Raw genomic sequence first — 12,817 nt, forward strand, 5'->3', positions numbered from 1 at the left:
TTTCTTTTTTTTTTAAATGTAGTTTTTCCCAGTGCGTCAATGCTCCACACTCCATCCCAGTAGTTGGCGGAATATGCACCAAAAACTGGTTTGTCAACCGCCATAAAACGTCAAAGAAGAAGAAGATCGCACTGTTCAGAACCAAAATAGTCGTGTTCCATTTCAGCCGCCAGGTGGCGATGATGCGCGCATGATACTTGCTGTACTCACACACTGACAGAAGAGGAAGAAGACGAACCGAGGCGGAAATAAACATCATTCAAAATGATTGGAGATCTATTAATATTTGGGTAAGTTTCGCTGGTTTTGATCAGAGTAGAAGTAGTTTCGCGTCATACTTAAACAGAACTTTATCCATGATGTTCAGATGTATATTATATGTCTGTTACAGTTGAATAGTAGTGTGTTTTCATTTCCACGTCACTCATCTTCCTGCATTATGTGTGTTCAGCACTCTGCTCATGAACGGCGGCGCTGTGCTCAACTTTAAACTGTGAGTATACACACAAATGGCATAGTCTTTTTTGTTTGTTTGACTGATTGCTCATGCATTGGTGGTATACACTGTGTGTTTACGCAGAAAGAAGAGAGAGACGCAGTCTCAAGGGTTTGGAGATGAGCATCGAGCGTCCAGCACAGGTAAAACAGTCTCATTACAACAGATTACTAAGAGAGTAGTCTACAACAATAAACAAACATAAAAACATTATTTACCATAAATGGACATTGCTGTAAACTTGAACTCCCAAGTATTTCATAGAATACTATAAGTCCAAAAAAAAAAAAAAAAACTTTGTGGCATTTTTTTTTTTTTTTAATTTTTTTTTGTGGACATTTTCATTTTACTATATTATACTATATACACAACATATGGTCTATTTTTGAGAAATACATTCTCAATTTGAACAATTATGGATGTTACCTATGAAAATTAAATACAGAAGTAGCTGTAAATGGCATTTACGATATTATGACACTATAAACTCATTACTTGTGTTTACATCTCTATTCTCTCAGCCATGGTAGACTATGATGTAATCATTCATGGCATTTTCATGGCAGATTTATTATTATTATTATTATTTTCATTAAAAAAAAAAAACCCACTTCATATTAACTACGCATTCAACAAAGGTCACTTCTTACAGGTTTCGTACAAGGTGCTTGAAGTACTTGAATTTGGCTTTTTCAAATTGAAGTCCTGGAAACCCCTTGAAAATAGCCATTTTTACCAAGCGGTACTTAAAAAGTTCGTGAATGATAGAAAATCGTAAAATACGTTGCTTAAATAATTTAAGAAATGATTTTTTTTTTTTTGTTGTTTGTTTTTTTTTTGGAAAAACATGATGACAGACCACTAGACCACTGCTGAAGCAGGCAGCGCATAGACGGCGCTGTCACATGGCACCTATTGCTTTTGGCAGCGCTGTTCAGAATGGGCCAATCACAATCAATTGTTACTGGAGGATTTAAATAATCTATATTTCATAGATACTGCTGTGGCAGATTTAACAAGTATGAGTCCTTGCAACTATCAGTTTTAATAAAAAAAATTACTCTCCAGAGTGAAAAAATTAAATGAGATGTAGGACTGTCAAACGATTAAAATATTTAATCGCGATTAATTGCATAATTTTTTTAGTTAATCGCGATTAATCGCAATATCTTTATAAACATGAGTGGACAAAATATGCTTCATCCAGATGTATTTTTCAGTCATCCACACAAAACCTACCCCACCAACAGAGCTGAACAACAGAAAATTAACACAGCACAACTCAATTCAAATGATGTTCAAAATATGGTAGTTGTAAGTGTATTATGACAGGATTTATTCGCTTCTTTTTACGGAGTTTTGACAGACATGCAAAAAAGTCTGCACTGTCATTTACAATTGACAACTGTGTGCGAAATACATGAAAAACTCCTTTTAGACTATTTCACTATTGTAACCGGTGGGATTATCCAGCAATGTCTCCAACTTCTGCATTGGCTAGTGCACTATCAAACAGAGACACTGTGACAGAACCTTGGAGACAGCAGCAGGGTTCCGTTAGCCGGTAATCAGTACCGCGGCTGCACTCCCTATATGCATATTACGCAGTCTGCGTAGGGCACCAACTCCCAAGGGGGGCACCAGAAACTCCACCGGCTGCCTGTACTTGTATGTTATATGTTATTCAAGGACTCGGTAGCAGTCGCGGAACACAGATGATCGCCTTGCGCTCACACTTTCACTTTGCGCTCGCACCACGCCTCGCAGTGCAAGGAAGGTGTTCAAATGGCAGCTGTCTTGCCGCTGCAATGATGTTACAATGTTCTGAGCTCTATCTGTGCTTTGCAGGCATGGTCTACTGCTTTGCTACATTGATCAAATGCTTGGTGCAGGTATCAACATAATGTCTTCCATCATCTGTTCAGCGGCATTTGTGCGAATTGACTCGCTTCTCCTGAACTACGGTTTATTCAAAGGGTCATATTACACGTTAACAAAATTAGTGGCATTAAACGAATTTTGCGTTAACGCGTTAACTTCGACAGCACTAATGAGATGTAAAACGTTCTGAGATTTGAATACAGATCAATGGAGGATTCAGTTTTGTGAGCCGTCTAGCGCCCCCTTGTGTAAAGATAGCTTTGTGTCTCACAAAATAGGTTATTTATTTGGGTCAATATCAAAATATGTTGACAAACATGTCCCTTTACTTTTTAGTTATTAAAAAGCTTTTAAATAGCAGGAAAAAAAAAATTAAAAGGGATCATTCTATAATCTAACCTCTGTTTTGCCATTTTTTTTTAGAAAATACAGTACTGTGCAAAAGTCTTAGGCACATAAGATGTTTCACAAAAGCATTTGTTTTAAGATGGTTATTTATATCTTCAGCTTTAGTGTGTCAATAGGAAATATAAATGTTAGACTCCCAAACATTACTTTTGCTAATAGAAAAGATTAGAATAGAATAGAAGAACAGTGAGCCCTGCAACAGATGTCATGGCCCCCACAAAGCCCCCCACTGAATATTGAGTCAGTCTGAGATTACATAAAGAGACAGAAGCAATTGAGACAGCCTAAATAGATAGAAGAACTGTGGTGAATTCTCCAAGAAACTTGGAACATCCTATCGGCCAACAACCAAGACACAACTGTGTCCAGGTGTACCTAGGAGAATTGGTGCTGTTTTAAAGGCAAAGTTGGTCACACCGAATATTGATTTAGCTTTTTTATGTTCACTGGACTTTGTATGACATTAAGTGATAAATGAAAACTATTTATGATATTATTTTTGAAGACATCCTCACTATGCAACATTTTTCACAAGTGCCTAAAACTTTTGCACAGTACTGTACATATTTGAAATTGTCAGTTGCCTGAAAAAAAATCCATGTCCCCTTCATGGTACACCACTTCTATGACATGTAAAATGATTTATTAGTGCGAGGCCGAACAAGTGTACAAAAACAAAACTATTATTAATTTATTATTATTATTAATGTTTGTCCCTTGATTTCATGGCTTTGTGTTATCAATGTTAAAACCTTTTATGTTTCAAAATTTTTACAATTAAATTAAATATAAGTTGTGGAATAAAATAGTTCAGAGGCTGCTTAAATATGCATATAGTGATTTTTTTCCCAGCATGTTAAAAGTTATTAATTCACATTTTATCTAATATTTTCACACAAAAATATTTGGTACATTGAACCCTCAAAATGTGGTGTTGTAACCCATTTACAGTTGCAATCGAAATTATTCAACCCCCCCAAGACAGTAAGGATTTACAAAGGTAAGCTTTTCTGATGACCCAGAATTTTTTTAACTTTACATCTATATCAGTTGAGTGTCACATTCAAAGTCATAGTGTGAATATATAAACTAATATTTGTAAATAGGATTTTTTAAAAATGTCATAATTATTGAACCCCTATTGCATGTAGCTGTTTCTTAAATATGTAAGGCTACACATGTAATTGTTTTAAAACAAAATTGTCATCAATCAGCAGTGGCAATTATAAGTTTTAAAATGTAAGTTTAGCGTTGTAAACAAAAATGTATTTCTATGCAAAAAATGCAATTAAAAATAAGCTGTCTCAAAAACTAATAGAGGAGATTATTTCATTACACAAGAAAGATCATGGCTAAAAGTACATTTCCAAGGCACTTCAATTTCCAATAGACAAAATTGTCAGCACCATTCATACATTTTTTTTAAATATGGTACAACAGCAACCTTCTTGGAGTGGGGAAGAAAGCAAAACTTCACCAAGGGAAATGTTGACTTGAATATTCAAGAAGTAATTAGGAAAGACCTGTGGAGTCCTGGAAGAAGGTTTTATAGACGTATGACACTAAACAGAAAATGTGTTTTAGACCCATGGGTCAGCAGTACATCTGGAGTAAGATGACAAGGTGATGACAAGAATGACACCATCCCCACAGTCAAGCATGGAGGTGGGTCAGTCCTGTTATGGGGGTGTTTTGCGGCTGCAGGAAACGGCTATCCTGACTGTGTGACTGACACCATGGATTCTTTCAGGTATCAGACCATTTTGGCATGAAAAATGTGATGCCTTCAGTGTGTAAATAGAAGCTCGGTGATCACTGGACTTTCCAGCAAGACAATAACACCAAGGATACATCCAAATTGTCCAAAATCTGGTTCAGGGATAGGTCGTGGAATGCCCTTAAATGGCCCTTTCAGTCCATCATTAAAATCCCATTGCAAACCTTTGTTGGGATTTCAAGGAAGCAGTGGCAGCACAGAAACCAAAGAATGTCAATGAGCTGGAAGCTTTTGCTCATGAGAAATGTGTAAAAATTCTAATAGAGTGGTGTCCGAAGCCTGAGAACACTTAACTGAAACATTTATTGGTTGTTATTAAGGATAAAGGATGCTCAACAAATGATTGACTTTGGGGGTTGAATATTTTTGAAATGACATTTGTGGAGAGAATTAGTTTAGTTTTATTTTAAAATTTGGGTAAACTGAACTCTTTGTTCTCAAAATCACTGAAATGTGTATTAAAAACGTACTTTGACTGTTTACTGAGGTTTTAGTTGATGTGTTTTAATTCACATCACCAGAATGTATTGCTGGTCAGGGGGGTTGAATAATTTCGATTGCAACTGTAACCCTCGTTAGTGTTAACTTGCTTCATTCGTGAAACAAAATGAAGTAATAAAAGAACAACAGCCAAGTTGTCCTTTATGAATAAATATTAATGTCAAACGTGATGTCAAACAAAATGTTTACCCTCAGCATTTATAGGCAAAAACTGAACTCAAAGGAAAATTTCAATATTTTGTAAGTTGGAAAGTCAAACATTTTTGAGAGTGACTCATTTGCAGTTTCGGCCAGTTCCTCAAATAAATCTGTTATGTGACTTTAGAAAACATGGAACACAGCACGAGTTATATGGACTACTGTTTACAGACCCAGTTATTCACTTTTGTTGGAAAGCAAAGTGCGTTTTAAGGGAGCACACTACAATTGCACATCAATTTCGTCATGAATGAACCAATTTTTCTGGAACATTTTTCATATTAAGGGCCATTTGAGTATTTACTAAATTATTCGTAGGCCAAACAATTGCTTGCAATATCTGATTGTGAGTTGAAAGTAACGTACACATTCCGTTACGCATTCATCCACCAAGAGAAAAAGTTTTTTTTAAGTTTTAAAAAATATACAATACTGTACAATATTTTGCATTGATATTTTATTTTCAATCATCATCATTACAGAAAAAAAATCAGTTTATTTATTGGATGGCCTCGCAGGCCTTATACGGCCCTGAGACCTGACATTCCCCACCTCTGACTTGACAGTGAATAGAGATATTTAACAGCTACATGTCACTGTATGCTGTCTGCAGAGGCACTAACCCCATAACTAGATATGCTTAGAATATTATGAAATATATCACATTTTTGAAGGCTGCTTGTTTCTTAATTTTCAATTGTCAATACATTAAAATAATTGCTTTTAATTAATTTTGTGATTCCAAACGTTTCAAGAACTGTTTTTCAATAAAACTGTTGAATTAAAAGTTTAATTAAAATAAAGATGTCAGTTTACATGAACATCTTGACTTTTAGCTGTTTTGAGTATTTTTATTTATTATTGGCAAGACTGTAACTTCATAGCTTAACTTATTTTAAGTCATCTTGAGACTCTGACTCATAGTTGAGAACCACTGAGATAACAAACAGAAATTTGCTAGAGCTGCATTTTTGCCCCTAGGGTGGCATACTTTTTTGTTAGTAATACTACAAGGATATTGACTTTTGTCTCTTTAATATGCATAATTTGTGTCTAGGTGACAACATAAGAGAGTTTCTTCAGAGTCTACAGTACTTCCGCATATTTATTGCCCTATGGAACATTTTCATCATGTTTTGCATGATTTTGTGAGTACTGACATTTAATATAAACGTGGTTTTCTCAGTTGTATGCAAAGAAAACTATATCCTTGCGTTGAAAGCAGTTTATTAAGCTATGCTACTTAAGTATTTCCTCTTAAATGATGCATGTTTGTTGTTTTTCTTAGGTTATTTGGATCTTAACACATGGTTGTTCAACTGAGCATCACTACAGGCACTGAGGACACAGTTATTGCAGCAGGGTGTTGGGCTGATTTCTTGTAAAAAAATACAGAGCTGGATGTTTTGAGGGATTGTTATACATGTAATATTGCTTGTTCTTTCTGTGAATGACATTTGAACACAAGAACCATTTTGTAAAGTAGTCTTGAAAGCTGCTCACCAAGATCTGTCAGAGAAATTGAAATGGCTTCCATTTTATACTCGATCCAGACCCAGTAAGACAAGCTGAAACAGATGTTCAATCCCTTATTGTAAAGCTTCTGTATCGGAGTTAAACTTGTCAATTTATGAAAAATCCAGGTATATTTATGAACTCTCTTTTAAAGAATTCCATTGCTTGGTTAACCTAAAGCAAACATTCCTCAGAATTTACAGAAATAGCCAATTGTGATATGTCGATATTTAAGGTGTCCTGGCACCTTGCCCTTGGGTGGTTAGGTTCAGTTGTTACCAGAGTACAATTGGAAAAATTAAAACATTGTGGCATACACATGACATTTTTCACTCATTTGTTAAATAGTTGACCCAAAAATACTCATCCTCATGCCATCCAAAATGTATCTCCACTCTGTAGGGCCATACAATGCAAGCGAATTTGGAGCTTCAAAAATTTGTCACCAAAAAGGCAGAATAAAAGAATTTGATAGTGGATTAATCAATGTCTTCTGAAATCCAATTAATTTTGGGTGAGAACAGATCAAAATGTTACTCCTTTTTTCTACCATCAATTTTCAGTACATTAGTAGTCTCCTTGGCACAATTTCTAGCTCGATTACACTTTAGAATCTTCATTTTTGGGTGAACCATTCTTTAAAAAGGTAAAAGATCACTTTGTATTTTACGTCGATTGTAGTTTAGGTATACATTAGCATTTTAACTCAGAATTAAAAATATGAGTTACAGTCGATTTAGTTACAGTCCTGCAAGATGTTGGGCATGTTGCCTTCTGGCATATAAAAAATAAAACCATTACAAGTCAGTTATTGGTTCATAGTTTGAATTTATTGTTTTAAAAGTAACAAATGCCAGCTATAAGCAAAGATTATACAAACAATTTGACAGATCAAATGACCAAGTACAAGCAATGTGTCTCCAATCATGGTTAATGTAACTGCTTGTAGTTGGAGAAAAATGTTTTGAATAAGCCTTCAGTAAAACTTCTGCTGAAATCTGCTGGACTGGCTGGTACAGCATGAGCCATTACACATCCAATTGCTTCACTTGAACACTGCACGGAAAGGGCTTCAAAATGGTACCCAAACCCCTAGAATATGCAAAAGGTGCAACCATTATTACTACTACTACATTTAATGGACGAGACACTATCTTAAATGTATATGCTAAACAAATCTGCTGGGAGAAACATCACCATATTAACACAAAGTAAAAGTAGAATACCATCACTGTGGCCAATCAATGGACATTAGTTCATGAAGTTCTTCTCAGATCAAGCAACGAGTCCTGTGGGGGGTATGATTTTAGGGAAAAGAATGTCAAATTACTTAAAACTATAGGTGCGTCAGCAAATTTGGCTATAAATGGAGCAAAATAAACAATTGATCTACTAGGGTAAAAAAAAAAGTCATGTGCACCAGATAAATTGCAAGTACTGTGTATGGAGAATGTTTAGCCTTACCGGTGTATAATTGCGATTACCCACGTGGTACAAACATAATCTGAAAGGAAGGGGAAAAAGTAACAGGTAAATTTATGGGGACAAACTAGAAAAACCAATCATTTTGTTGCTATCTGGTTGATCAGATCATTTGGCTTATTTATATTATAGGAGGTCAACAGTGTCGATCTGCAGGGGAAAAAAGATCAGTCATCATTTTTACCAGAACTTAGTATCACAGTTCCCAGTGAATCCAGTGTGAATTACAGCTCACCATAATGGTGTGGCCAAAGCACAAGTTAAACCTTACCTATATTAGACCTTCATGGTCTTTTGACATGAAGTCTGGTGAATTTGTGGTCACCCATTTGATACCAGCATAATCTGGGGAAAGAAGAACAAAGGTCTTGCAAATTCGTCTTGGGAAATTAGGAATCTATCAGATTTGATTTTAGCTATCTGGTTGCTCAGATCATTTGGCTTATTTTTATTCTGAACGTCAACATTGTCGATCTGTTGGGGAAAAAAGATCAGTCATCATTGCTACCAGAACTTTTAAGCATCAATAGTTCCCATTCCCAATAAGTGGGATAAATGAGCTCACCATGACCGGAGTATTAGCATAAGCGAAGCACGTGGTTCTTATTCCAACAGTCCACACCTGTAAAACGCAAAATATGAATTTGAGCATACAAATTTCGACTTTACATTTTTAAATGAAACGTAAGACATACAGTAGCATTAAACTGTCATTGTAGAACTACACTACACAGATGGTCGTGATGTATATTCATTCACATCCAAGCAACGTGGTCAGAGGATGACTAATTGAACAAATCTTTTTTCCTTTCATAATTTTAACCGTAACACCGTGTACATTTATTATTTTGTTTTTGTAGAGTGAATATTTTTAAACATTTTAAAACGCTTAAAAGACAAAAGTTACAATCTTACCATCGTGATGCAGCAGGAACACACTCTGAGAGAGTAAGAAGGAACAAAGGAAGAAAAAGTGCGCGAACACGTGTTATATAGGTTTAGCGCATGCGCAGTGAGGATTTGTCCCCATACACTCCACTGAAGGGAAGATCGGATCATTTTACTGACTTGAATCTTTGAGTCTCGTTCAACAAAACGAACGAATCTTTTTCAAGTCATTTAGTTCATTTCGTTCATTTGAGCATAATTAAATTAAAATGTTACATTTTCAATAGCCAAATACCCTCAACACGTCTACTTACGCAAACTTTGATTATAGCCCCAATAAGGAAAAATTTATAATGCAGCCAAGGACAAATTATGAGACACAAATGATTAGTTCACCTCTGGATTGAATCTTCTTGTCTGAGTCGTTCGTTCTTTTGTCACGTGACAGCCGTATGTGCATACCGTATACGGCTGTCATGTGACAAAAGAACGAACGACTCGGACCAAACGGGTTGAAAGTTGAACTAAACATTTAGGAGGTTGCACAATGCACATGCGCGGGTCAACACAAAATGGACGAATCAGTCTCTAAAACTACTCGTTCTTCTGAGAATAAAAGATTCATTCAAAATGAACGAATCGTTCATGAACGACCCATCACAAATACACTCCAAAGATGTAGGTGTACAGAAATAGTACGAGTAGTATGCTCTTCCGAAGACAGTACATATGGCGCACAAATCAAAAGTAATCGAAAAGATTGATTTTATTAAGCGAATATTTCATTTAAATAGGTTTTTGTTATTGCTCTGTAAAAACAAATTCACATTTAAAGGAATATTCCGGGTTCAATACAAGTTCAGCTAAATCGACAGCATTTGTGGCATAATGTTATTACCACAACAATTAATTTCGTCTTTTATTTAAAAAAAAGCGAAAATCTAGGTTACAGTGAGGCACTTACAATTGAAGTGAATGCGGCCAATTTTTGTAGGGTTTAAAGGCAGATATGTGAAGCTTATAATTTGATAAAAGCACTCGCATTAATCCCTCTGTATACTTGAAACCGACATTTGTTGTTGCTGTTTTTCTCCGGAAGGTGGCAGTATAAACTAAACAGAATTAGGCTATTCCCCTGAAAATGGATGCAGCTTTATCGTTCTGTTTTCAACTCAACGTCCACGTTTCTGGAAGAAGAAAAAAAAGAAGAAAAAAAAAAAAAAGAAGAAAAAAAAAAACCCTTTATGTTTGTGTTTTATATAACTATATTTGTTTTAATAATGCAGATGTATTATCCATTATTGGACACGTATCTGTAAGGTCAGATTGTGGTTTTACTGTGAGACGCAACGGTGGGGCAATTAGCACCTATTTGTGTGATTACATTAGCACATATCTTGTGTTTTGTAACTCGGGTACATACATTGCTGAATGTGTTGTCAGCACATAAGGGCGACTCCTACCTCTTTGTTTTAGTACAAAGAAACTCGTGAATTACCAGTCCTGGGATTATCTCCCATCAACAGCTGATATTAAAAAGCATCCCTTCCCCCAAGTGTCTCGGGACAAAACATCCCTTAAAATGTGAGAAGGGCTGCTGTTAGTCTTGTAAAAGCCACTTAATTCTAAACTTTCTAACATTTAATTTTCGTGTAAAAGAAAGTGCTGAAAAAGAGGTTAAACAGTATTTTAATCTTATTATTTGAATATTTCTCAATACAGACTGTCATATAGGCTACTTACTGTGTCATACTTATAGTTTTGATCAGTTTCTGTGGCATGAAGTGACTTTCTTATATTTAGCTATATATATATATATATATATACAGGGTTGGGGAGTAACGGAATACATGTAACGGGATTACGTATTTAAAATACAAAATATAAGTAACTGTATTCCACTACAGTTACAGTTTAAATAATTGGTAATTAGAATACAGTTTCATTCAAAAAGTATTTTGATTACTGAAGAGATTCCTTTGCATTTTATTGTCATTTGTTTCATTTAATATTTAGTCCTTTCAGATGGAAAACATTTATACATATAAATGATGCGATCCAAAGTGCTTCTGAACAGCAGTGAAACAATTTCTTATGATGTGTTACATTCATACGAGCAGATAGAGAAGTAAGTTTGAAGTAAGTTTGGAGCAGAAGAAATAAAAAAATAAAGCTTGTGTAAATTGTCAGCTTTACGCTAAGCTAAAATGCTATTTCTAGCCATTTTACATGCACATGTTACCAGGCACGAACATATTTTTTTATCAAGAAAATTCACGTTGGAACATAATTTCTTTTTTTCTAGTAAGACCTTTGATATTAGGGCAAAAATCATATTCCTGATAATAATTTTTGTATTGTTTTCCTGTAAAAATATCTCAAAATCCTTAAAACAAGATCAATCAAATTGATCTTGTTTTATAAACAACACTACATAAGATATTTAGGTTTTTCAGAAAATGTATTTTTAACATGTGTATTTTGTCTTACTGTACTGGCAGAGTTTTTATAGTCAAAACAAGTGAAAAAATCTACCAGTGCTGAAGAAGTAATCCAAAGTATTTAGAATACATTACTGACCTTGAGTAATCTAACAAAATACGTTACAAATTACATTTTACAGCATGTATTCTGTAATTTGTAGTGGAATACATTTCAAAAGTAACCCTCCCAACCCTGATATATATATATATAAAGTTTAGGCACTTTTGAACATTTTTGCATAGTGAGGATGTCTTCAAAAATAATGATAAATAGTTTGTAATGTCATACAAAGAAAAAGCTAAATCAATATGACCACCTTTGCCTTTAAAACGGCACCAATTCTCCTAGGTACACCTGGACACAGTTTTTCTTGGCTGTTGGCAGATAGGATGTTCCAAGCTTCTTGGAGAATTCACCACAGTTCTTCTATCTATTTAAGCTGTCTCAATTGCTTCTGTCTCTTCATGTAAACTCAGACTGACACAATGTTCAGTGGGGGGCTTTGTGGGGGCCATGGCATCTGTTGCAGGGCTCCCTGTTCTTCTATTCTAATCTTTTCTATTTGCAAAAGTAATATTTGGGAGTCTAACATTTATATTTCCTATTGACACACTAAAGTAGCAGATGTAAATAACCATCTTAAGAAAAATGCTTTTGTGAAACATCTTATGTGCCAAAGACTTTTGCACAGTACTGAATATAGCAGACACCTTTATCCAAAGCAACTGAGAATAATACAAGCAGAAGTGTATAGTCCAAGGGAGGCTATTATAAAGTACTAGAAGTGTTAGCATACCAATATATCAATACTAGGTATAGTGAAACACTAGAGCATTTTTTCAATTGTTTATTTTTTTATTTATTTTTTGAGTGATTTGATACATAGGTTTGGGGGATTATCTTAATGTTGGCTGATTTTTATCTGGCTGGTTTAGATGAGGAATGCCCTGGGGCAGGTAAAGTGGGAGGAACACTGACCAAAATAAAAGGATTATCCAAATACAATATCAAGAAAATGTGTGATTTGGAGAGTGATAATTTCATCACATTTGTTATTTTAAGCCATTTTTATATTTATTGTGTACTATTTCAAATGAACATGAAACAATATGACATGATCCAATCATCATTTTTTAAAATGTATTACAAAGGAAGAAACACATACAAAAAAAGTAAATAAATGAAGA

At 34.8% G+C, this 12,817-nt stretch overlaps 1 protein-coding gene, 1 long non-coding RNA gene and 2 other non-coding genes across 4 annotated transcripts; 1 reads left to right on the forward strand and 3 right to left on the reverse strand.

The window, feature by feature from the left end:
• Positions 1-172: 172 nt before the first annotated feature.
• Positions 173-6,924, forward strand: LOC127427694 (small integral membrane protein 7-like). Its single transcript, XM_051675435.1, has 5 exons — positions 173-290; positions 452-493; positions 581-639; positions 6,319-6,409; positions 6,550-6,924. Exons 1-5 carry the CDS (start codon positions 265-267, stop codon positions 6,563-6,565), a joined length of 234 nt encoding a protein of 77 aa, XP_051531395.1. The 5' UTR covers positions 173-264; the 3' UTR covers positions 6,566-6,924.
• LOC127427696 (uncharacterized) lies at positions 6,550-9,448 on the reverse strand. Its single transcript, XR_007894968.1, has 6 exons — positions 9,174-9,448; positions 8,824-8,880; positions 8,530-8,603; positions 8,241-8,280; positions 8,003-8,065; positions 6,550-7,868 (listed from the first exon to the last, which is right to left on the reverse strand). It is a non-coding gene; the product is annotated as an uncharacterized LOC127427696 (long non-coding RNA).
• On the reverse strand, positions 8,353-8,446 carry LOC127428391 (small nucleolar SNORD12/SNORD106). Its single transcript, XR_007895102.1, has one exon. It is a non-coding gene; the product is annotated as a small nucleolar SNORD12/SNORD106 (small nucleolar RNA).
• Positions 8,678-8,770, reverse strand: LOC127428390 (small nucleolar SNORD12/SNORD106). Its single transcript, XR_007895101.1, has one exon. It is a non-coding gene; the product is annotated as a small nucleolar SNORD12/SNORD106 (small nucleolar RNA).
• Positions 9,449-12,817: the final 3,369 nt, after the last annotated feature.

This window comes from Myxocyprinus asiaticus, chromosome 37 (genome assembly GCF_019703515.2).
Source record: "Myxocyprinus asiaticus isolate MX2 ecotype Aquarium Trade chromosome 37, UBuf_Myxa_2, whole genome shotgun sequence".
NCBI lineage: Eukaryota > Metazoa > Chordata > Actinopteri > Cypriniformes > Catostomidae > Myxocyprinus > Myxocyprinus asiaticus.